The following is a 25842-nucleotide window of genomic DNA, read 5'->3' on the forward strand; positions in this document are numbered from 1 at the left end:
GAGGGCCGGGTCAAAAGCAGTGCCTGGCACATAGGGACTGGCTGGTGTGAGTGACTGCCAGTGTCCTTGCTGGTGCCTGGGGGTGCTCTGCTGGCCGAGGGCATGGGCTGGGAGGGTGAGTTGGGGGCAGGAGCTCTTCCTTCTCTGATTCCCCACCCCTGTGTCCCTGCAGGAGCTCTGCTCAAAGCCGCCCCTCTTCCCCTGCATCCTTTATGGCCCCACGTGCGATGCCTTTGACACGTTCTACAATGAGGAGGTGCAGCTGCCCGAGCTGGACGTGGGTGACTGGCTCATCTTCCCCTCCATGGGCGCCTACAGTTCAGTCATGAGCTCCACCTTCAATGGCTTCCCGCCTGCGTCCATCTGCTACATGATGGGACCTGAGCTCAGGTATCTGAGGAGAGCTCAAGGATCTGAACTTGGCCCAGGGAGCTGATGGCTAAGCTCTGGGTTCCCAGGTCCAGGAAATACCAAACCCCGCCCCTCCCACTGACCCCAGAAAAGATCCAACTGACATACACTGCCTATGGGGTGGCCTGTTACACCCATTACCCATATAAGTCCAAGGCAGCCCATCTGGGCAGCTGTGATAGCTCTGATGTTTAGATGCCTCTGTGTCCACAAGCTGACATCCTTAAGGCCCCTGTAACCCTTGATTCTTGGCCAAGTCCCCACTTTACTCTGACCATTTGTGGCTGTTCCCTGCTTTCCTCATTCAATGTCCCTTCCCTACCAGCCTCATGCTCCCTCACAGAGTCTGCCCAAGAGCCTCCTGTTAGCTCAATCTAGAGTTCACTCCCCGATGCGAAGTGGGTTTCTAGAACACCCCTTTACTGGTACAACCTTTCCACAGGAGCCTGCTGGAGACAGCGCCTTAAGCTGGGACATGGCAGAATGGAGGGGTTCCAGATACTTGGTGTGCCACCTGGGAAAGCTTGGAGCGGAGGTGGGGGTGGGGTGGGGAGGAGTAACATGTGGGAAGCAGCGGTTTGGTTGCCTCTGAAATGTTGAGGCAATTTTCCCCCAATGCTGGCCTGAAACACAGGCGAGCCCTTCTGGGCAGACGACTCCACCCTTGTGCTTCTTACCCCCTTAGCCCTGGAGTGGGGTAGCTTGAGAAACTGGTGTTATTACAGCATGTGCCCCCTGAAGACCGTAGCCTGGAGTGTGAAGCAACCTGCCTTGGCCAGGACCTTGAGATTCTTTCATCCGTCTTTTTATTTAAAAGATATGTGTCTTAAAAATTGATTTTGAGAGAGAGAGGAAGGGAACGAGAGAGAGACAAAGATCGATGTGAGAGGGGAACACCCATTGGCTATCATCTGCACGCCCCTTACTGGGGATCAAGTCAGTCCACAACCCAGGCAAGTGCCCTGACCAGGAACGGAACCAGCATCCTTTGGGCGCTCGGGAAAATGCCCAACCAACTGAGCCACACTGGCCTGGGTTCATCCCTCCTTTTATCCAGTTAGTGACCCCTGTGTTGTTGCAGAAATATTCACGTGAACTATAGGCACCCATTCTTGTGCCCAGAACTCCAGCTCTGGAGTCAGACCTGTAGTGAATCCAGGCTCCACCACAAACTGGCAGTGTGGTCAGAGCCTCAGTTTCTCCATCAATGGCATGAGAATGATATTCGTTAGTACCCTCCTGGCATGGCTGTCGAGGGGATTAAGTCAGATAACGCAAATCCTCATTCAGGTCAGTTCATATCCAGAACCCTGCCTCAGGTTGGCCTTGACCCTGGACCTTCCTACACAGAGACCACTCCCTGCCCCCTTGGTCTGGGCATCCTCAGGGGGCATATTGCATCTGGCCATACAGGTATTGGGCCAGGCATGTGGGTGACTGGCCTGGCATTGGCCTTAAGAACGCCCCAGTTTGAACGGTGGGAGGACAACGAATGGGAATATCCAACTCCAAAATAAGACAGGGACCACTGTGTGTCTCCCAGGTTTAGAAACAATATTTGGGAAAGTTCTGAGCTGAGAGAAGAAAACATGTCCTACAGGCAAGGACATTGGTGGAGGTAGGGACAGTGGGTCCCAGAGGCCAAAGCCACTCACCTCCTGTGTCCTGTGTCCTTTTTAAGCTTCACTTGATGTGACTTCCCTGATCCTCAGCTCCTGCAAATGGTCCTCGTCATCCACCAGAGTCAGCCCCACCATCTCACTGCTGCCTCCACACTCAGCTAAGACCAGGGGTATTGTCCAGCCTCCTGTGCCAAAGACATCTCAGCCCCAGACATCTGCGGAGAAAGGATAGGCTGCAGATGCCTCCTAAGGACGCTAGAGGGCTCAGGCAGCCTTCATGTCCTGTGTTACTCATTCCTCTACTCCCAGATCCTGAAATTTGGGCTAGAAACAACCACACTTATCCCCTCAGAGGTGTCTGGAAGAGCAAATATGAGTGGGCTTTAGGTAAAAATAAAGTTGCATTCATGTGCAAGAATTGCTGGATTGTTTTGTGCTTTGGTCTATAGGTGTTGCCCTGTGGCATTTTGGATGTCAACTCATCTCCCCATTCATTCATGAATCCATTCATCCATCCATTTATCATTCATCAGTCTTTCCATCCTTTCATCCATTCATCCATTGTCCATCCATCCATCCATCCATCCATCCATCCATTCACTGACCATCAATTGATCCATTCATCCAACTGTGCATCCATCCATAAAATAAAATGTGAGGGCCTAGTCTGTGATGGTGTTATTCTAGGCAAGGTTATACATGTTGAATAAGATGTGCAGAACCTATCCTCATGGAGCTTACCTTCCATTTTCTTCCATTGGAAAAATGAGAGCAGGAGCAAACATATAAATGATAAAATAAAGTGGAAGAACAAGTATTGTAAAGAAAAATTAAACCAGGGCAAAGGGATATGGAAGGATAGAGAATGGTGCTTTGTGGTAGTAAAATATAGAAATGTTTAAAAATGCCAAAAAATGTTAAAAATGTTTTAAAAGGTTTGAGTTAACTGTCCTGAAACTTAAAGTGTGATATTAAGGACACATTCCCCACTGCCCTCAAGAGTGTGTATTCCATTGATAAGGATTTGATCTTAGACTGCTGACTTAGAGAGACTTGCCCTGATAACCATGTCTGATGACATATACTCCTCCCCCTCTTCAGAGTGAAACCGAGTGCTTGCAAGTTTGTTTACTGATATGCCCATAGGAACTACTGTTAAACTTGAGATCTTGTTATGCATTTTGTTTACCAGAATCCTCTACGCCTCCCTGGACTGCCGTGGGTACTCTAGGCCATTCAAGTTGATCATTGCTTGATTGCTGGACGCCTGGTCATTGCTGATTGCTTTGATCCCTGCGCTGCACTGGTGGCTCTGATCGCTGGAGGTTATCTTCGCTGATCGCCTTCACCTTGGGCGCAGTCCCCTTCCCCACGTGGTTCAGCTCCCCTCGGTGCCAGAAGACAGACGAACAAGAACAAACGGTGGGGCCTCAGGTAGATCCAAGCTGTGCGCAGGGATCTCTGAAGGTAACGCCGCCCTGAAACTGAAACTTGGCTCCTGATCTGACCAGCCAGCCAGAGAAGGGGCCGCTGCTGCCACCAGGGGAAGCCACAGGTTGGGAGCTCCCTTTAAGCCTGTACCCATGGCACCAGGAATTTTGTGAGTAACATTGTGTTCTGTGTTAATAAGCTTTGGATCCACTGCAGTGATAAAAACAGAATAAATCTATGTGTGAATTGTAACTGCAACTATTTGTGTGGCATAATTCCTCTGGCAATAATAATTATCTCACCTAATAATAGGCAAACATGCAAATTGAACGTACCTTCACTATGCCCACCAGGAACGCACACCAGCCACGCCCACCAAACCCATCCAGAGATACGCACATTAACCCAATAAAGATGGCAGAGGCCGGAGTTGGGATACTTGCGTTGCAGCCACAGCTACCATGCAAGCATCCAGGCTCTGGCCACTCCAGGCCTATTGGAGACGCAGAAGTCAGGGGAGTCAGAGAAGTTCGGCTCCAGCGCCTGAGGCTGGCTCTGGCCTGGGAGACGAAGAAGCCACCTACCCCTTGATCCCAGTCTGCAGCCGGCTGGAGAAGCCGCCTGCCCATGGTCTGCAGCTGGCTGGAGAAACCGCCTGCCCATGATCCTAGGCCTCAGCAGGCCGGAGAATCCGCCTGACCGGGATCCCAGGCCTCAGCAGGCCAGAGAAGTCACCTGCCCTTGACCCCAGGCTGCAGCCAGCTGGAGAAGCTGCCTGCCCCACATCCGCCTGCCCCATGTTCTCGGGAAGACTGAGAAGCCGGGCCCCAGCTCCTGAGGCTGGCTGCAGTCTAAGAGACGAAGAAGCTGCCTGCCCCGTGATCCCAGGCTGCAGCCAGCAGGAGAAGATGCCCACTGTATCACAGGGGAAGTATCACTGTATCACGGAGAAGCCGCCCACCTGCGGTCCAAGCGCCAGCGCCTGCGGCTGGCTGCTCCCCAGGAGACGGACAAGCCATCCACCCGAGGTCCCAGGCTGCAGCCACTTGGAGAAGCTGCCAGCCCTGTGGTCCAGACGCCAGCGCCTGTGTCCTGGGAAATAGGTTCCCTCTTCTACTGCAGTCATTACTTCAATATTCCCCTTCTGAATTCCTCTCCTGTGCCGCAACCCAACTCCACTTTTCATCAGAAGGATACGGAACAGAGCGGTGTTAAAAGCTTACATTTTTAAGACCGTAAGGCTGGTACTTAAACATATAAATGGAAAACTAGAGTCCTTAAGGTAACAAAGGCTACAAAGGGAGGGGGACAGGGACAGGGCATGTCATATTATATCCAGCAATCCATATGGGGACTGAAAACTTTGCAATGATGACAATTAGTGAAGCTATGAATCAACTAACATAGTTGACAGGGACAATTCTTCCATCTTTGAAAATATCTACATCAAATCTGTTTAAATAGATTTTCACCTGCATAATCTAACCCATTCTGACAAGACCACCACCACCAATGTGGTCAGTGTTGTGCTGATAAATGTTGAACAACTTGCTCTCAATCAAAGAAAACAAACCTCTGATTTATACTGTCGGCCAACTTCTGTGGCACAAATTCTCCATCCAAGGCTGATTTCAGCTGCTAATGTGATGCCACTAAATGCAGAGCTGAGGAGAAACATGCAGTAATACACTATTATATTCTACCAGAAAGGCCCAAAAGACATAAATAATGTCAAGAGTCAGAACAGTAAAATGTAGGTAGTAATTGAGGAGTAATGAATTTAGAGTATGTATTTCCTTTGGTTTTCATGTAATTTATTCACTTTTAAGATTATATAATATAATTTTTAATAATGAACATGTTTAACAACCAGCTTACAAAATTCCTGAAAATGTGTGAGCCAGTAAGAGCAGGCTCTAGCACAATACTGAGTGGAGTGTAATGGTTAAATGCCAAGGCTCATGGGTTTGAAATGAGACTCAGCCACTTTTGGGTTTTACTGGTCAAGTTACCTGATCTCTCTATACCTCCGTGTTCTCATCTGTGTCATTATAGTACCTACTGTATAGAGTTGTTGCAAAGATAAAATGAAATCTGTGTATGACACAGCACAGTACCTGAAACAATAATTCACTCAATTTGTTATAAACTGTTACTGCCTCAAAACGTTGTTGACAAAATTACTCATGCTGAAAGAATGACATTTTATTGATGAGAAAAATGCCTTATTTTGCGATCGACATGGAGACAGTCAATTTTACTTCCTAGGCAGTAGATGGTAATCTACTACTAGAAACTGCAAGGGGAAAAATGACCGCAATCAACATGATCGAGGCAATGTATTATTAGCTGGATCATAAAGCAGAGAGGATGCCATGCATTCTGGGATGCATCTGCAGTAAGAGGCTTCACCTCAGGTATTAATTCTGATCAACTAAGCATCAGACTTAAGATGAATGGTGAGAAGGATTCTGAGGCTGCTTCTAGACTTAGCAGGAATAGAACTTCAATACATAAGCAACAGTTACTATGGTTAATGATCTAATCTAATAAAAGAAAAACATGCAAATCCCCAGAGGGCTCCCAGGCTGCCAGAGGGATGTCTGACTGCCAGGGAGCGGGCCTAAACCAGCAGGTGGTCATCCCCTGAGGGGTCCCAGACTGCCAGAGGGCACAGGCCGGACTGAGGGACCCTCCCTGAGTGCACAAATTTTTGTGCACCGGGCCTCCAGTACTAATATAAGGTCAGATGAAATTGCCTACCACAGTCCTGCCTGCATAAAGTAGTCTTTTTGTTGGCAACTACTTTGAATGTCCAAAAACCTGCACAGTTAAAGTTTATTTCAAGGGACACCTCAGATAAGTGCCCCTCCTTTCTTAGACAATTGGCGTTCTCAGAAGTTGGTGACTACACAAGACAATTGGCGTAGTCAGCTTCACAATTAGCATAGTTGGCTTTTTCTGTAAGCCTGAGCAAATAACAGCTATACGAATGAGAGTTAAGTTTAACTCCGAAGAGAAGGAGCAATTTGTCCCTGCTGCCCAAAAGCACCTCACTGGGTGCTTTTAGGTGACTAAGAGCCCTTGTGGAGGTGTCAGAGATTATTTGTTGGCGGGTGAAAGCTGCTCCACAGGGAATTCCATCTCAACTATAATTAATTTACTGGCTCACGTGGGGAGCACACATATGATTTGGCAAACCAGCGCCCTGAGTCCTTCTGTCTGTTGTAGACTACCAGGAGAGAAACCGAGACACATAAGAGAGATTGAGATGACCAAAGGGTGACACCTTTGCAGAGCTCAACTCACAAGGAGCACACCTGCAGCCCACTACACAATATCCCTAGAAAATATTTTGCTCAAGCCCCACAGAGAAAAAATAAACTAAAAGGACCAAATAATTATTGAAAAGATTTTTTTCTTTAAAGAAACTCCGGAGAAATCCTATCTAATAAAGAGGGAAGAGAAACCAAGATGGCGGCATAGGTGAACACCTGAAATTGCTGCCTCGCACAACCACTTCAAAAATACAACTAAAAGACAAAACGGACATCATCCAGAACCACAGGAAGGCTGGCTGAGTGGAAATTCTAAAACGAGAAGGTAAGAGAAAAACACACTGAGACTCAGAGGGGGTGCGGAAGTAAAGTGCAGAGGTATGGAGGCACGCGCGGAAAGAGCTGGCAACTGAGGACACGGTTTTCTTTTTCAATCGGGAGGGAGACACAAGCTCCCGACGGCCCCAACTCCAGTTCTGGGTGAGTCTCTGGGGACCCAGACTCATACAGGGAGAAACTGGACTGTCTGGCAGCAGGCAGAACTCGAGGGTGGCTTTCTCTTAGAAGTGCTTGCAGAGATTCCCGGGGCACTGAGACCCTGGGCCTCTTAGGGCAGGACTGGGGATCAGGCATAGCTGTTCGCTCTGGCCTGCTGATTCCCTGAGACCCCGCCCCACCCAAGCTGTGCACAGAGGCTTTTGCATATAAATGGCCTGGCCCTTTGCAATCTAAAATTATCTAACAAACTGCAGCTGGGTCAGAGAGACACAGAATATCCAAAAGAAGACCCAAGGCACCACAGCAGCTTGCATCACTTCACAGTGGGCCTCATCTGGGCACCTCCAAATCCCAAACAAAGAAGAGGAATCTGCAGATCTCTCCGTAGCTCCTGCTGGGTAGCCTCAGGGAGAGGCTAAATTAGCACCTCCTTAGAGATTCAAGAGCCAGTGTACCCAATGGTCAGAGTGGGACCATCCAGATTACAACTCCTCAGATCCATATGGGACATATCAGGGGGCAGACTCAGTGAGCAGACTTGGTGAGCACCAAAGCCCCACTAAGCAAGTCTTGCCCCACCAGGGTGTCTCCAGCATAGAAATTCTCCCACCATAGACACAGCTGATTCTCACAGCCAATTGGCCTGGAGGTCAATTCCTCCCAGTGATACCAACTACAATCAAGGCTTAACTACAACAAGACTGTGCACACAGCCCACAAAGGGGTGCACCAAGAGTGTCCACCTCAGGTAATTGGGGAGGCTGAGCCACTGGGCCCTATAGGACACCTAGCACAGAAAACCATCTACCAACACAGGGAAGCAGCCAAAATGTGGAGACAAAGAAACAGGTTACAAATGACAGAAATGGAGGAAAGCAAACTACTGGATATAGAGTTCAAAACCATGGTTTTAAGGTTTTTCAAGAATTTTCTAGAAACCGCCGATAAATTTATTAAGACCCTCAATAAGTCTAGTGAGACCACCAATAAATTTAGTAAGACCCTCAGTAAGACTTGTAAGACCCTCAAGGATATGAAAAAGGACCAACTAGAAATTAAGCATACACTGACTGAAATAAAGAATATTATACAGAGATCCAACAGCAGACTAGAGGATCGTAAGAATCAAGTCAAAGATTTGAAGTACGAAGAAGTAAGAACAACCAAATGGAAATGCAAAAAGAAAAAAGAATCCAAAAATATGAAGATAGTGTAAAGAGCCTCTGGGACAACTTCAAGTATACCAACATCCGAATTATGGGGGTGCCAGAAGAAGAGAGAGAGCAAGATATTTTAAACCTATTTGAAGAAATAATGACAGAAAACTTCCCCTACCTGGTGAAAGAAATAGAAGTCCAGGAAGCTCAGAGAACCCCAAACAAAAGGAATCCAAAGAGGACCACACCAAGACACATCATAATTAAAATGCCAAGAGCAAAAGACAAAGAGAATCTTAAAAGCAGCAAGAGAAAAACAGTTAGTTACCTACAAGGGGGTACCCATACGACTTTCAGCTGATTTCTCATTAGAAACTATGCAAGCCAGAACGGAGTGACAAGAAATATTCGAAGTGATGAATAGTAAGAACCTACAACCAAGATTACTTTATCCAGCAAAGCTATCATTCAGAATTGAAGGTCAGATAAAGAGCTTCACAGATAAGAAGAAGCTAAAGGAGTTCATCACCACCAAACCAGTATTATATGAAATGCTGAAAGGTATCCTTTAAGAAGAGGAAGAAGAAGAAAAAGGTAAAGATAAAAATTATGAACAACAAACACATCTATCAACAAGTGAATCTAAAAATCAAGTGAATACATAATCTGATGAACAGAATAAATTGGTGATTATAATAGAATCAGGGGCATAGAAAGGGAATGGACTGACTATTCTCAGGCGGAAAGGGGCGAGGAGGGTGCAGAAGAGACTGAAAAAAAATGGTACACCTATGGATGAGGACAGTGGGGAGGGTAAGGGCAGAGGGTGAGGTGGGAACCATGTGCAGGGGAGCTATGGGGGGGGGGGAGGAACAACTGTAATAATCTGACAATAAAGATTTAATTAAAAAAACAAAAAACAAAGAAACAAAAATTTCGGTTGGGATTACAGAATTAATCCTTTTTTTTTCAATTAGACCATTAAGCAACATATTTTGAATTTCTAATTATTTTAGAGAAAACACAAAAATTATTTTCACAAAAATAAATTTCTACACTTTAGGCATTTAGTTATCGCAATTATATAATTTCTTTCAATTTAATTTGAATCTTGAACTTTTAGAGCTTTTCAATTTTTGCTGGTAAGTGAAACATTTAGTATTTCTTTAGATTAAGGTGCTAGAGTTCAGTAGCAGGCTGGTAGCTATACAAATGCAAATTGCATGTTCTTCCTGCTATTTACCTTCAGGGGAAAAAGCCATACAAATGCAAATTGCATCTTCTTCCTGCTGGTTTCCTGCAGGGGAAAAAGCTTTGTTCTAAGCTGGAGGAATCAGTTTTTTGGCCTAGCCACTTGACTTTTGAAAACAGCCAAATTTTTTTATAAGAGGTCGCTGTGGGTGGGGAAAGTTTGGCCTACCTGCCTAATTTTAAAAGACCATATTTTTTTCTGCTGGGGGAAGGGCAGCTAGTGCCTTCCTCCATTTGAAATTGATTTATTTATGTTTCAACAATTTTTAGATTCTATAGAGAGTCAATTATAATTATTTTAAGGCATTTTCTTTCCAAATTATTGTAACAGAGACAATTTACTGATTTTCTTGGCGACCTTAAAGTTAACTTTTGAATGGGTTCCACTATCATTTTAAAAACTACTTTTTATTATGGAAATGCCAATCTTATTGCTAGAACCAGCCTGCATCTTGTTTCCTTTGGCCAAATCTGCCATCTTTCTTAGAAAAAACCAGTCCTGGGTGTTAGGTCAGAGAGAGCCCAGGATCGGATACACGCAGACGTGTGATGAGATAATGGACTCCCCCTGGCATTTCTAACAGATCAGCGGGCCAGACACAGATACTGGCTTCTCTCTGAATCAACACGACCCCCACACAGACACTGACTCCTTCCTGAACACCCCTGCTGACTCCCTGCAGTGGAAACTTCCTTAGCTGAATACCTAAGCTCATGTCCCCGCCCCTCACCCAACTGCAGTATAAAACAACCGCCCCCCTCCCTGTGGGCATGAATCCACGTGCCCTGTCTTTGGGGTACATGGGTCTCCCTGGGACGCAATAAAACTTTCCTTTTCTTTCTTTTCTGACTCCCTGGACTCTTTATTTCCTATGCCGCCTCCTGAGCCACCTGACCTAACACTGGGGTTTTAGTCTGTAGCACTTGTAGAGAGATTTAAGTTCTAGCTCAAAACTCTATCTAAATGTCCAAAAATAGGCCAGTTGCAGCATTTGTTTTAAGCTAGCTTTCCTCTTTACACATGCACAGAAATTCCAGACACATTTCTATGTTTTGTAAAACTTTTCATGGTGAGAAAGAGACTTTAAATTAGCATACTCTGGGAGGGGGATGTCTGTATTACAGGATCCTTACGGAACTCCGTTCCCCCACCTCCTGCTTCCTTTGGGGGAAGTTTCAGCAACTGACCTTTCCACCTATCTCTTATCCCAATTAAAGGCATGCTTAATAGATAAGAAAAGATTTTAAATTTTTTCCTATTTCGTTTTCCAAAGTAATAACTAGCCCCCAAGGTGACCTTAGCCAAATTTTCCTTTTCCAAGTGTGTTCTCCAGTAATTTTTAAACAAAGCGTTAAGTAGTCTCCCAGGGAGAAAGCTGACAGCTTTAATCTCTCTAGCTGCCCAGTATCCTCTCCAGGAGCAGAGGATCTGGTGACTTTTTAGAAATTATAGATTTTTGATCCTCAAAACAAATTAGGTATTCTATGATTTGAACAAGAAACCACATTAAAGATGACCACGGCACTCTCTTTTCTAGGGCCTGATTTAAAAACGTGCCTTTTGAAATTCCAATTTCTTTATAATTTTGCCTTTTAACCAAATTTTCCCCATTATAACCTGACTTAAAACAAAAGATTTTCCTTGCCCACTCTGGTTTCTCGATTTCCAAAGCTAGTACAAGCGCTTACACACAGTTCAACCTCACCACCTACACTGGTGTTGTTTATGCTCAGGCGAATCCTTCTTTTCCAGATTTCCGTCCTTGTCTCGGGCGCCATTTATATTGGTGCTGCCAGGGGTCAGGAAGCCCCAGTTCGGGCGCCATTAATACCGGGGTCTTGTTCCGGCATTTAGAAGGGTTCAGCAATCTGGAGAAGGGGCCGTGTGTAACTTAAAGAGTTTAGAGATGAAGCATAATTTTGAAAGGCATATGGGTGGTCAGAGGAGCTTAGCTAAAAGGAACTAAGATCTCCTCGTCATTTCAGGACCCCATGCTTTTTATGAACATAAATTGTCCTGAAGCAAGGCAGAGATATACACGTCAAAGTGGTAGGCTTTGGTCTACAGAGGCATTGTGAGAATGGGGGACTTAGCCTACGGCTGTTCAGGTGTTTGACCAGTAGGAGGAAATAACATGTAGATTAAGATGCCCTGAGCTGTCTGGCAGCCAAGCAATCATCCCTTTTCAGGGTTGGGGAAATGCCATCAGCCATTCCAAACAGGTGACAACCTATGTGACTCAGCCCTTGTTGAGTCCCCAAGTTCCATCAACCTTTTGATGAAACTCTTGAAATTATGACATGCTGGAATTGGCTTCTGGCACCAGGGGAAAATAGAAATGTATCAGGAATTATTAGAACTCTAATATTGGGGCACCCGATGAAAATAAAATAAAATTACAAAATCTCATCAGGCCAGCAAATTCTGCACAGAAAATTAGAGGTCAGATACAATTACACGAGGATTAGACAACTGTCTATAAGCACTAGGCAATTTTCCTTCGCTACTAAGGAAGGCTTAATACCAGATAATTTAACACATCAGGCAGTTCCTAACTTAAATAGAAACCTCAGAGGTAAAGTTTATCAAAGAACTAACTCACAACAACATACACATAACAATGACTATAAAAAGTCATACAGAGGCCTATTTAAATCATAAAATAATGTTAAAGAAAAACCCTAATCGCAAATTACTACTTAAAAAAATCAGGCACAATATTGGGGAACCAACAACCCATTTAGAAAGGCTACAAAGACAGGTACAGACAGGAAAATAATCCTTTCAAACAGACACTTTAGCAGGATAATCCACCTGGATCCTCTACACAACAAAATCTTTTCCTACAAGGAAACAGACAAAATAACCCTTTCCTACAAGGAAATCCCTGACAGGGAAACTGTAAAGGTCTTGGACTCTGTACTTACCTTTTCTGTGGGTCACATTTCTCATCTGTGAATGGGAACATGTGTGTGCAGGAGCCTGGAAGAGGATGCCTACCATCTAAGGTAGGTGCATGTTTTGTGTATCATTTCAAGAATATGTTTATATTGATTTTAGAGAGAGGAAGGGAGAGAGATAGAAACATCAATGATGAGAGAAAATTATCAATCCGCTGCCTCTTGCATGCCTCCAATGGGGATCAAACCCGAAAATTAGGCATGTGCCCTGCTGTGGAATCAAACCCTGATCTCCTGGTTCAGGGGTCAACACTCAACCACTGAGCAACACTGGCCTGGCAATTTTGTGCATTTTGTTTGGTCTCATACTAGGTCTCTGAAGCAGGCTGGGCCTGGCCAGTGGTCCATCCTACAGATGAGAAAGTTCACGAGGGCTCCATGGATCTCTACGTGGCTGCATGGGAGGGCCGAGGACTTACTGGCCTAGGAACTCTGGCTCCACTGGCCAGCAGGGCGCTGGGAGGAGGAGGGAGGAGTGTCCTCAGTGCAAGGCCTTTCCAGGATGCTGGGAGTGTCCCTGGCAGAGCGCTCTGTTGGAGTCAGGGATGAGCACCACCCTCATGGACTCAAAGAATGAAGGGCACCCTGGAAGCTCCTCGATGAAGGATATCGTCCCCCTGGGGCCTGAGGAATCTGCCATGGAGGTGGTCTTGAGGAAGATCCGGGAGCTCTCTGATTCGGTGAGGGGAGAGGACGGAGGGGACGGGAAGGTCATGGAGTGGGGAGGGGAGAGGGTGGGTCTCTGTCCCCACTTAGGTGGGGACAAATAAGACTTTGTTTGTGTTTTATAAGTTAGTTTACTAGGTCTTACTGAATAGCTGTGTTCCCTGGTGGCATGGGGTAGTTCTCCTGTCCCCTTCTAGTCCCCCACCAGCTCCTGGGATTCCACCCTGTGCCAAGCGATCCAGTTGAGGGTTGGAGAGTCCTGGCGCCCATTTGGTCTATAAAGCTTGTTGCCCTCTTGTCTTCCTGTTGTAAAAGTTAGAAGATCAAGGATCAAATCCTACCATTGCCATGTAGGTCACCCCATAATTTTTTAACCAGTGTCACCCCAATGTATTCAAGAAAAAGGAAAAAAATGAAAAAAAGAGATTTTAGGGCCCCAGTTTCCTGTTTCCTAACTGGGTAACAGCAGTACTTGCCGCATGGAGACCGTGTGAGGATTCACTGAAATGACACAATGCCCAGCCTTTCTTGCCTCTCTCTGCCTTGGCAGGACCACCGAGACGACCCCTTCATGGTAGCCGACCTGGGAGTGTTGGCCAGCCGCCACCAGGCCTTCTGCCAGGCCCTGCCAAGGGTCTCGCCCTTCTATGCCATGAAGTGTAACAGCAGCCCCTTGGTGCTGCGTGTCCTGGCCGCCCTGGGCACCGGCTTCGACTGTGCCAGCCAGGTGAGCTTGGGCCCGCAGCCAGTTTCCTCATTCATAGGCCTGACGGTTCCTGGAGGAAAAAGACCGGTTGCGAGGTGTCTCAAAATGGGGACAGCAGCCCATGAACAGTAGCTGATGTGTGTGGTGCCCAGTTGTTTGTGAAAGAATAAATGAATGAACTGGGAGTAGTGCACCCTCCACAGGTCTAGGTGACCAGGGCAGTCAGCCTGAGCTAAGGAGTGGAGGGAACATGTGCTTTAATCCACAGACCCCATTCTGTCCTGGCCCAGCCATTTCACTGGAGCCTCAGTTTCTTGGTCTTTAAAATGGGTTCAACTATATGTTCCTCAGAGCAGTCTAGAAGCTTAAATAGCACAATATTCGCCCAGTGCTTTGCCAGATGCACAGTAGGGGCTCAGTAGGGGACAGCTCCTCATGCCTGTGGTTCCTGTGCCCAAAAAGCATGGCAGCAGGGAGGCAGCCCCTTACTCTGGCTTTGCCCATGGCAGGGGGAGCTGCAGCAGGTGCTGGGCCTGGGCGTGGCCCCCTCACGCATCATCTATGCCCACCCCTGCAAGCCGGTCTCCCACCTGCAGTATGCTGCCCGCCATGGGGTGCAGCTCCTGACCTTCGACAGTGAGGAGGAGCTGACCAAGGTGGCCCAGCACCACCCTGGGGCCAGGTGAGACCAGCAGGGCTGCAGGCAGTTGGGGCCACGGAGGAAGTTCTGGCAAACTGACTTGGGCCTCAGCAAGGAGATGAAGGCTGTTCCGTGGTGACTAGGGGATGCCCAACCAGCAAAGAGCAAGAATTAGTGCCAGGTGTCCCAGTGCCCTCCCTGTTGCCCACTCATGTCAAAGATTTCCTTTGTCTGCAGAGGTGCTGGCAGAGCCTGGCATTAGGGGTCTGGAGTTAGCAACCTCGTGGGATAAGCACTCATATAGGATTCAGGAAGACCATGGGTCACATTTCTGACTTACTTGTCGCATCTGTGTGTTCTTGGGAAAATTATTTAACATCTCTGATCCTGTGACAGGAGGTCTGCTGAAGGGATGCTTATAATTTGATCTTTTTCCTGCTTTTTCTTGCCTGGGCAGAAGTCTGTAAGAAGTAGTGTAGCCCTAACTGGTTTGCCTCAGTGGATAGAGTGTCGGGTCTGTGCACTGAAGGGTCCTGGGTTAGATTCATGTCAAGGGCACATGCCCCAGTTGCAGGCTTGATCTCTAGTAAGGGGAGTACAGTAGGCAGCTAATCAATGCTTCTCTCTCATCATTGATGTTTCTATCTCTCTCTCCCTCTCCCCTCCTTTCTGAAATCAATACAAATATATTTTAAAAAATTAAAAAATTAGTGTGTCCCCTCCCTGGACCTCCATGGCTGGGCAGTCCTGAGGACCGAGGAGTTTGGGTGGGGGCAGCAAAGCATTCAGGCTTGGGGTTCGTGTGTCTAAGAACGCCTGTCACCTCACACCCCCTCCCAGGCTGGTCCTGCGACTGTGGACCGACGACAGCCAGAGCCTCATCCTCATGAGCTCCAAGTTTGGGGCCAGCCTGGAGCTGTGTGGACACTTACTCAAGTCCGCTCGAGACCTCGGCCTGGCTGTGGTGGGCGCCAGGTAAGAGCATGGACTCTCCCTCCTGTGAGGCAGGGCTCCTGGCCCCCACACCTGTCCACAGCCTCTGACTCGCTGGTGCCCTCGGTTCCGCGTGGCCCCTCTGGGCCTCCGGTGGCTCCCTGTGGTCCTCAGAAGAGGAGGTGGGTGTCAGCTGCTGGGAGGGTGGGGCAGGCAAGGCACTGGCCTTGCATGCATAATTTAACAGGATGCGGAAAACTTTGTACTCGATATAAATAATGTTTCATACAGTATTTAAAAAAATTAACGCAGAAAAAACCCATGATGAGAGAATATGAAATTTTAAATCAAGACAGGATTGGCATCTGATTTTTCTTTTCCTTATGGGTCCAATTACTGTTAACTAATCTTGTCTTTAAAGTTTTTGTATTTTTTTTATTGCTTAAAATTATACAAAGAGTAGTACATTTGTCTCCTTTTTTCCCCCCTTGACCTTCCTAACGTTTTTGTATTTTATTCATCATGGATATTTTTGCATCAGCAGGTTTGATCCCTTGATGGGGTGTGTACAGGATGCAACCAATTGAGGTCTCTCTCTCTCACTCGCTCTTGCTCTCTCTCTAATATATATAGATCATGCACTGTTGTTGGGGGCGTGTCCCTCAGCCCAACCTGCACCCTCTTCAATCTGGGACCCCTCGGGGCATGTCTGACTGCCTGTGGGATCAGGCCTAAACTGGCAGTCAGACATCCCTCTCACAATCCGTAACTGCTGGCTCCCAACTGCTCACCTGCCGGCCTGATCACCCCCTAACCACTCCCCTGCCAGCCTGATCGATGCCTAACTGCTCTTCTGCCAGCCCGGTCACCCCCAACTGCCTCCCTGTCGGCTTGGTCTCCCCCAACTGCCCTCCCCTGCTGGCCTGATCACCCACAACTGCCCTCCCCTGCTGGCCATCTTGTGGTGGTCATCTTGTGATGACATTGGCATGGCCATCTTGTGACCACATGGGGGCCGCCATCGTGTGCAAGGGCATGATGGTCTATTTTCATATTACCTCTTTATTATACACGATAGTGCATGAAGGATACTTACGTTGATTGCTCAGTGCTTTGGTGCCCCCTTGAATGTTGAACCTGAAGAGCATCCTCCCTCACTTCACCCCACCTGCCCCTGATTGGGTCCTCTGTGCCCCCTGGTGGATGGTTTGAGATTTGGGGTTCAGATCACTTGCATTCCAAGGAGGAGAAGAAGAGGAACCCCTGCCGCCAGGCTTAGGGAGGGGTAGCTAAGAGAGGTGACTGCCCCACAACCACGAGAGCCCCAGGTCACAGACTGTCATGTGGTGTGTGTCTCTGGGGTCCCCATGTGTACAGCCAAGGCTGTGGCTCCTGTGAGTGACCACAACCTCCATGTAGTCATTCTTGTCCCTGTGTCTGTGTCCGTGCTGGTTCACATTGTGCCTGTGCGGCTGTTTCTGAATGTGTATCTCCTCCTGACCCTTGTGTTTTGTTGTGTGTTTCTGCACCTGTCACTGCACCTGTGCTCAGCTTCCACGTGGGCTCGGGCTGCCAGAATCCCCACAGCTTCGCACGGGCCATCGCCGACTGCCGGCGGGTGTTCGAGATGGGCCGTGGGGTCGGGCATGAGATGAGCCTCCTGGACATTGGAGGGGGCTTCCCCGGAGTGGAGGGCTCTGAGCCGGAGTTTGAGGAGGTAAGAGGGGAGGAGGAGAGGGCGTCTGGGGGCCCCAGCCTGGGTTTATTGCACAGAATTCATGTGTGTACAGGGAGCTCTTGAAACTCAGTCCTGTGCCTGCATGTAGCTGGGCTTTGTGTTGGTTGAGAGGTCTCTGACTCTACATGCATGGCATGTGCACATATACAAGTGTGTGTGGGTGTGTGTGTGTGTGTGTGTCTGCATGGGAGCATGCGGTTCTGAACCTTCTATAGACGTGTTGGTTGCTATCCCTGGTAAGGCTACAGTCAGATAGAGGCTTCCTTACTGTATCCCCCACACCCAGGGGACAGTGTTCCTTTGCTGATCACGTATTGATTTCAATGTTTGCAAGTCAGATCTCATGGTGCTACAGCCTGGTCACTAGGCTTGTGCCCTCGGGCACTTCTCCCCTCTGGGCCACAGTCTTGACCTGTCTCCTCTCCTGCACAAGGGGGTGCTGACACCTTCCCACAGAGCTGTCAGGGGAATGAAGAGAGAAGACGCGGGGAAGGACCCTGCACAGGGACTGGCCTCACAGGGCTCGGGTCTGTCCCCACAGATGGCGAGAGTGATCAATGCTGCCCTGGCCCAGGACTTCCCCGAGGGGACCGGCATTGAAGTCATTGCTGAGCCAGGCCGCTACTACGCGGCACCTGTCTGCGTGGCCGCTGTCAACATCATCGCCAAGAAGGCTGTGCTGCAGCCAGGTGGGTGGGCCCGGACTGGGCAGGGAGCTCTCTGTCCAGGGGTCCCCAGACCTTGGGGGCAGGAGGGGCAGAGGGTCTGAGTTCCACCCTGGCTTCCTCGGGGCAAACATGCTTTGATTTAGCTACAGGATAGAGCCCGTTAGTAACGTTACTGTGTTGTTCTCAGAGAGCCTGGAGGGAGGCATTGAGGGTCCTTATTCTTCCTGTGTCTGGAGGGGAAGTCTGAGGGCACAGCTCATGGGCCACAGCCTCCCCTGCTGCTATGCACCTTACTGTTTCCAAGCAAGCATTTTCTAACAGGCGCGGAGTTTTAGAACCCAAGTTCTAGTGAGTAAATAGTATTTCTACAACAAACATATGAAGGAAATATTGTCGGTACCATGGCCTGGAGGTTAAGGGTGACATTTGTAGGGTAACAGTAAATGATATTGAGGTCAACCATCTAAGGAGATTTTTTGATTATTGGTTTTTTGGTGAACAGAGTTGGGTGGGGTTGCTGTCCTCACAAAGGGAGCTAAGTGGAAACTGAAGTGCATGTTGAGCTTGATAAGACTCACCCTCTGGGTTAGTGCCCTTTACTTTGAAATGTTATGACCGTCATAAGTATTTCTAAATAATTTTTATTTCATTTTGAAAATATATTTTTATTGATTTCAGAGAGGGAGAGAGACAGAAATATCAATGATGAGGGAGAATCCCTGACTGGCTGACCCCTGCACATCCTACACTGGGGATCCAGCCCTCAACTCAGGCAGGGCTCAATGACTGGGAATAGAACCATAACCTCCTGGTCATAGGTTCATGCTCAGCCACTGAGCCACGACAGCCGGGCTCTAAGTCATTTTAATCTGTTTCCTTATCCTTTGGACAAATGCCTACCCCCACCTTTGTAACCCTAATGGCACCTGGGTCCACTAATTTCATTTCCTCATGAAGCATCTCATTAGAGAATATTGTGATTTGGGGCATATGATTTCAGCCATCATTTAACAAAAGCCCGAGTTATGCGTATTATGGCTTACCATTTTTACCTTCACAATAGCATGAGCTGACAGTGATTAAGGATCTATTATGTGAGCAATTACTGTTTTACCTCATTTCTGCTCAGCCCTCCTGTGGGGCAGTTTGGGGCCATTCCCATTTTGCAGGCAGAGGTCTGGAGGCTCAGAGAGAGGAAGTGACTGTCCAAGGCTGCACAGCGAGCTCGTGCACAGCGGCGCCAGGTCTGTCTGACTGAGAGGCTGGTGCCCTTGTGTTTGCAGACATGCCAGCCGAGCGGAGCGCCCAGCCTCAGGGCTGCCATGACTAACCCATGACCAACTGGCTTAGGGACAAGTGGGGCTGTGGGCGCAGGAGGCAGGATCAGTGCTGGCATGTGAAAGCGAGCGCAGGACAGGAGTGACTCACACCAGGAGAGGATGGTGGTGGTGGTGGGGGGAGGGGGACGACCCAGGGAGAGGAAACCAACAATCAGAAAGATCTGGGCATCTAAATGCTCAAAGGGAATGGAATGGCCCCAGTGCCCACAGAAACCAGTTGGAAAGATTAAGGACATCAATGTCGAAGGTTGGACTAGCAGTGGTTGTTCAGAAAGTGGTTGGTAGTAGTTCATGTCCTAGGGTCTGGGGCTGCAGGTGAGCATCAGCTCAATGTACTTCGGAGTGTGATGGAGCTGGGGAGAGGCCGCCACATGCTCAGTGAGGCATCAACAGAGGCAGAGCATTTAGAAGGAAGGAGATGACAATTACGCTGCTCTCTGACTGTGAGAGCCGGGCACTGACAGGGGCACTAAACCCAGCCCTGCCACATTCTCCTGTGTAACTTCTGGCAAGACTCAGTTTCAAATATAGAGTAGTGTTCATTGTCCCTACTCAGAGTGTTGTTAGGAGGATGAAATGATTTAATATGTGCAGACAGGTTGGAACAATGCCCGGGTTACTTGTACTATCATTGTTAGCGGCAGTAGCAGCCGCAGCACTCTGATGAGGTGCAGGTGGGGCAGAGGAGCCACGGGAGCCCAGAGAACAGGCCCAAATATTGCAGGAGACCCGGGAAGGCTCCTGAAGCAGGACACAAGGGTTATCCAGTGCTGGGCAGAGGGCCGGGGCCGGTCCTAAGGGTGCGGGCCTCACTGTTGACCATCAGTGGTGAGACCTGGCTGAGCACAGTCCTGTCCTCTCCCCTCTCCCAGGAGGCCACCGGAAACTGTTGTACTATCTCAATGAGGGCCACTATGGCAGCTTTCGTGCCTTCCTCAGGGATCGTGTCCCCAGGATGCCAATTGTGGTGAAGGTAAGGGGACCCTTGTGTGGCTCTGGCACCTCCCAGTCCCTGATAGCAGTGAGTTCAGCCCCTTTCCCTGTGAGGCAGCGATCCCTCTGTGAGGTGCAAGGGGGCAGGGTCTTAGATTACACATGGCTTTGTAGATTGTCATACCCCGTGCGTGTACAAGGATGTGCACAGGCAAGCCTGTTTGTATTTGCATGCGCACGTCTACGTGTGTGGATTTTGTGTGTGAGCATGCTGACTGACACCTGTGCAGGTAGGTGGGTGGATGGGTACATGGTTCTGTGTGGGTGTGTGTGCACATCGGTTTGCCTCTGGGTTTCCATGTGCTCTCTCTGTATGCACTGTGTGTGTGTGTGTGTGTGTGTGTGTGTGTGTGTGTGTGTGTGACCAGAACCCTTGAATGCTGGAGATGCAGGAGTCCTAGGAAATGGAGGTTCTCCAACTTGCTTCCCAGTAGACTCATCTGGGAAGCTTCCAAGGACCCCGATGCCGAGGCGAAGGCCCAGGCGATTGGAATCAGGCCTCTCCTGGGTTGGGACGTGGCATCAATCCTTTGTTAAACCTCCTCCAATGGGACTCTAATAGCAGATGAGTTTCACCCACTATTTTGAGTGATTATTGACTAGAATCTTTTGCTTTTATAAATGGGAACGGAGGCCCCATGTGTGTGGCCTTGAGAATTAGCAGGGTTAGAATGTGTCACTTGAGCGAATATAAGCTCCATGAGGGCCAGGTCAAGAGCAGTGCCTGGCACATAGGGACTGGCTGGTGTGAGCGACTGCCAGTGTCCTTGCTGGTGCCGGGTGTGCTCTGCTGGCCGAGGGCATGGGCTGGGAGGGTGGGTTGGGGGCAGGAGCTCTTCCTTCTCTGATTCCCCTCCCCTGTGTCCCTGCAGGAGCTCTGCTCAAAGCCACCCCTCTTCCCCTGCATCCTTTATGGCCCCACGTGCAGTGCCTTCGACACGTTCTACAATGAGGAGGTGCAGTTGCCTGAGCTGGACGTGGGTGACTGGCTCATCTTCCCCTCCATGGGCGCCTACAGTTTAGTCCTGAGCTGCAACTTCAATGGCTTCCCGCCTGCGTCCATCTGCTACACGATGGGACCTGAGCTCAGGTATCTGGGTGGGACTAGATGGGGGTTCTCAGGGGCATCTGAGGTGGCTGATCTTTGGTGTGTCAGGCCCACGAAATACTGTACTCCCCCCACTGCCCCAGCAAAAGTCTGACTGATCTTTGACACTGTCCAGGGGGTTGCCTCTGTTACTGCCCCTGGCAGGGGTGGACATGAGGACTCTCTATTGTAGATGCCTTTTGGGCAGAAGCAGGCGGCACTATGGCCCCAGCTGACCCTAGTCCGTGGCCAAACCCCCACCCTGCTCTGATCTTTTTTGTCTGTTCTCTGGTTTTCTCATCAGATGTTCCTTCCCTACCAGCCTCAGGCTCCCTCACAGGCTCTGCCCAAAGGCCCCTGTCTGCCCAACCTAGGGTTCACTCCCAGCGGTGGTGGAGAGGGCTCTGGAACACCCCTTTACTGGTACAACCTTTCCACAGGAGCCTGCTGGAGACAGCGCCTTAAGCTGGGACATGACAGCTTGGAGTGGCTCCAGACACCTCGGTGTGTCCACGTGGGACAGCTTGGGGGTGGAGGTGGAGGTGGGGGTGCGATCGGGGATGGGGAAGAATAACACAGGGAAGCAGAGGTTTGGGTGCCTTTGAAATGATGAGGCAACTTTTCAGGTTCAAAACTGTGAACTCCAGGCTAGTTCCTCTTCCTGCTCTTAACACCTTAGGCCCTGGGATTGGGTTGGCTGAGACACTGGTGTTGTTACAACACCCACCCCCCCTGAAGGCCATATCCTGGAATGGCCACTACCTTTCAATCAGTTAGTGAGCCTGCATTGTTCCTGAATGGTTTGCATGACCTATATGCCCCCCAACTCTAGTGGTGAAAACACTGGCTCTGGAGTCAGACAGGCCTGGACTGAATCCAGGCTCCACCACAAACTGGCAGTGTGCTCAGAGCCTCAGTCTCTCCATCTGTGGAGTGAGGATGATATGAGTACCCTCCTCAAAGGTTGTTGAGGGGATTAAGTCACCTAATGCTAGTCTTCTTTCAAGGCCCCTTCATGTCCAGGGCCTGACTCTGGCTGGTCCTGGGCCTGGGCCCTTCCTGCTCAGAGGCCACTCCCATCTTCAGGGAGCAGGCACAGCATCTGGCCACACAGCTAATGGGCCAGCCGCATGGTGTGTCTGATCTGTCCTTAACCTTAAGAAACCCCCACGTTGGGAGGTTGGATGGACAAGGTGTGGATACAGCCAACTCCAATGTAGGGTAGAAGCTAGTGTGTGTCTCCCAGGCACACTAAAACTTTAAAAACAATATTTAAGAAGTTCTGAGCTCTAAAAGAGAATGTGTCCTACAGGGAAGGATGTTTGCAGAGGTGGGGATAGAGGCATATTATGATGATCTGTCATGGAGCTGCAGCAAGCGAAGGCGGAGTGGGTCTCAGAGGTTAAAGCCACTCACCTGTGTCCAGTGTTCTTTTAAACTCCACCTGATGGGACTTCTTTGATCCACAGCTTCTGCAAATGTTTCTCCCCATCCATCAATCTTGCTGTTCTCTCCATTCAGCCACGACCAGAGGAATCTTTTTTAGCATCTGTGGGCTGAAGAGATTTCTCCCCAGATATCTGAGGAGAAGAGATGGGCTGCAGATGCCACCTAAGGAAGCCAGAAGGCTCACACAGCCCTTAGAGCAGTGGTTCTCAACCTTCCTAATGCCGCGACCCTTTACTACAGTTCCTCATGTTGTGGTGACCCCCAATTTCATTGTTACAAATTGAACATAATTAAAGCATATTGATTAATCACAAAAACAATATGTAATTATATATGTGTTTTCCGATGGTCTTAGGCAACCCCTGTGAAAGGGTCGTTCGACATCCAAAGGGGTTGCGACCCACAAGTTGAGAACCGCTGCCTTAGAGCATGTGTTACTCATTCCTCTATTCCCAGCTTCTAAAAATGTGGAGTGGAAATATCCACCCTTACTCCTCAGAGGTGTCTGGAAATACAAATATGAGTGAGCTTTAGGTAAACATAAAGCTTTATTCAGATGCAAGAGCTGTTGATGTGTTTTATGTCTTGCCCTGTAAGTGCTGTCTTGTGGAATTTAGCTATCCATCCATCCATTCATTCACCCATCCATCCATCCATCCATCCATCCATCCATCCATCCATCATTCATCCATCATCCATCCATCCTTTAAATACCCATCCATTTAAACATTGATCCATCCATCCATCCATTCATCCATCCATAACCTATTCATCCATTCATCCTGATTCATCCATCCACCCACTCATCCATCCATCTATGCATTTATCCATCCATCCATCCATCCATCCATCCATCCATCATCCATCCATCCTTTAAATAGCCATCCATTTAAACATTGATCCATCCATCCATTCATCCATCCATCCATCCATCCATCCACTTGTCCATCCATTCATCCATCCATAATCTATTCATCCATTCATCCTCTGATTCATCCATCCACCTACCCATCCATCCATCTATCCATTTATCCATCCATCCATCCATCCATCCATCCATCCATCCATCCATCTGTCCATCTATCCATCTACCCATCGATTCATCCATCCACCCAACTGTTCATCTATTCATAAAATAAAATGTGGCAAAAGCCGGTTTGGCTCAGCAGATAGAGCGTTGGCCTGCGGACTGAAGGGTCCCGGGTTCGATTCCGGTCAAGGGCATGTACCTGGGTTGCAGGCACTTCCCCAGTGGGGGATGTGCAGGAGGCAACTGATCGATGTTTCTCTCTCATCTCTCATCGATGTTTCTAACTCTTTATCTCTCTCCCTTCCTCTCTGTAAAAAATCAATAAAATATATTTAAAAAATAAATAAATAAATAAAATAAAATAAAATGTGATGTCCTATTCTGCTGGAGGCCAATGCATAACAGCATTAGGATGAAAGAGCAAAAGAGACACTGGAAGGCCAATGGACCTTGATCTCTGCAGGGCTAAAATAAGCATGAGATTGCTCCTGCTGTGATTGCAATGGCTCCAGGCGATTTCCTGACTGATCATCTTTACATTGTCTATTAAATTTTACCTTTGATTCTATCTGCTCTGCCTGTGTGCATTGCTAAAGGACAAATGTGTAATCAAACTGAATAAAAAGCAGGCAGGACCCAGACTCGTGGTTCCTCTTTCAAAAGAGGTTCCACCTGGCCCCCCAGGCCTTCAAAATTCATTTTTCTTGTATAGAGTCTTCATTGTGTGTCAGCCCTCCTACAAGTCATCGTGAACCCACTGTGCAGGCTGTGGCACTACTCTGTGTCTGCCACTGTTCTAGGCCCAGGAGCTTACCTTCCAGTTGGAAAAACAAAAACAAAAACAGAGCAGGATAAAACATATAAATAAGTGATAAAATGAAGTGGAAGCAATAAATGTTGTGAAGAAAAATTAAAATAAGGCAAAGGGATAGGGAAGAATAGAGGATGGTGCTATTTTAGGTACAGGGACAGGGAAGTATCTCTGAGGGTTAGCTGGGTCAGAGAGTGCCAACATTAAACACAGAAAATCCAAAAAAAAAAAAACCCAAAGGGTCCTGTGTGGGTGAGCAGAGTGAGTGAGCAGAGGTATTGGGAGATGAGCAAGGAGGAGGGTCCAGGGGCTCAAACCTCCTGGTGAGTCAGGGCTTTGACTGTTCTGAGTGGGAGGGAAGGCCTTGGAAGGTTTGAGCAGGTGAGTGCAGTGAGAGAATGCAGAGAGCTTGAGGGGCTCCTGCCAACTCCCCGCAAATGCTGGGTGGCCACAGTTTGGGTAGCGAGAAGGACCAGGATCAAGACAGGCTGTAAAGGCCAAGTCAGGAGAATTTTCTGAGGGGTTAGATGTGGGGTCTGAGCAGAGTGGAGTCAGGAAGGACTCCATGGCTTTTGGTCAGAGCAATCCACAAATGGAGTTGCCGGGGGTGAGGGGAGAAGCAGCTTAGGGGGTTCAAGTCAAAAGCTCAGTTTGGACAGGCAGGTTTGAGAAGCTTATTCAACTGCCAAATATAGTCAGATGTGAGCAACTGGTTTCAGGGCAGAGGTCAGATATGGACATGAAAGAGAGGTATGAACATGGGAGAGAGGTATGGACATGGCAGAGAGGTATGGACATAGGAGAGAGGTATGGACATGGGAGAGAGGTATGGACATAGGAGAGAGGTATGGACATGGGAGAGAGACATGAACATGAGAGAGAGGTATGGACATGGCAGAGAGGTATGGGACATAGGAGAGAGGTATGGACATGGGAGAGAGGTATGGACATAGGAGAGAGGTATGGACATGGGAGAGAGACATGAACATGAGAGAGAGACATGAACATCAGAGAGAGACATGAACATGAGAGAGAGGTATGGACATGGCAGAGAGGTATGGACATGGCAGAGAGGTATGGACATGGCAGAGAGGTATGGACATAGGAGAGAGGTATGGACATGGGAGAGAGATATGAACATGAGAGAGAGACATGAACATGAGAGAGAGACA

At 48.4% G+C, this 25842-nt stretch overlaps 2 protein-coding genes across 3 annotated transcripts in view; both read left to right on the top strand.

Moving 5' to 3' along the window:
* LOC118676564 (antizyme inhibitor 2-like) overlaps positions 1 to 2451 on the top strand; it is a 195521-nt gene extending 193070 nt beyond the window's left edge. Inside the window, 3 exon segments of the mRNA XM_036350687.1 lie at positions 173 to 390; positions 2124 to 2164; positions 2167 to 2451. Of these exon segments, the coding sequence (XP_036206580.1) occupies positions 173 to 390; positions 2124 to 2164; positions 2167 to 2195 (288 nt within the window). The 3' untranslated portion in view covers positions 2196 to 2451.
* Positions 2452 to 13043: 10592 nt separating this feature from the next.
* Positions 13044 to 22988, top strand: LOC118676563 (antizyme inhibitor 2-like). 2 transcript variants are annotated; one of them, XM_036350686.1, is made up of 10 exons: positions 13054 to 13289; positions 13826 to 14002; positions 14491 to 14663; positions 15462 to 15596; positions 17106 to 17271; positions 17834 to 17981; positions 20173 to 20273; positions 21166 to 21383; positions 21821 to 21884; positions 22850 to 22988. In XM_036350686.1, the coding sequence occupies exons 1-9, from the start codon at positions 13155 to 13157 to the stop codon at positions 21843 to 21845; spliced, it is 1278 nt and encodes a 425-aa protein (XP_036206579.1). In that variant the 5' UTR covers positions 13054 to 13154; the 3' UTR covers positions 21846 to 21884; positions 22850 to 22988. The 2 variants fall into 2 exon arrangements, with proteins under 2 accessions (XP_036206577.1, XP_036206579.1); XM_036350684.1 differs by lacking the exons at positions 21821 to 21884; positions 22850 to 22988 and adding an exon at positions 21685 to 21800 and having other exon boundaries at positions 13044 to 13289.
* The last annotated feature ends 2854 nt before the right edge of the window (positions 22989 to 25842 follow it).

This window comes from Myotis myotis, unplaced genomic scaffold, assembly GCF_014108235.1.
Source record: "Myotis myotis isolate mMyoMyo1 unplaced genomic scaffold, mMyoMyo1.p scaffold_m19_p_2, whole genome shotgun sequence".
NCBI classification, from domain to species: Eukaryota; Metazoa; Chordata; class Mammalia; order Chiroptera; family Vespertilionidae; genus Myotis; species Myotis myotis.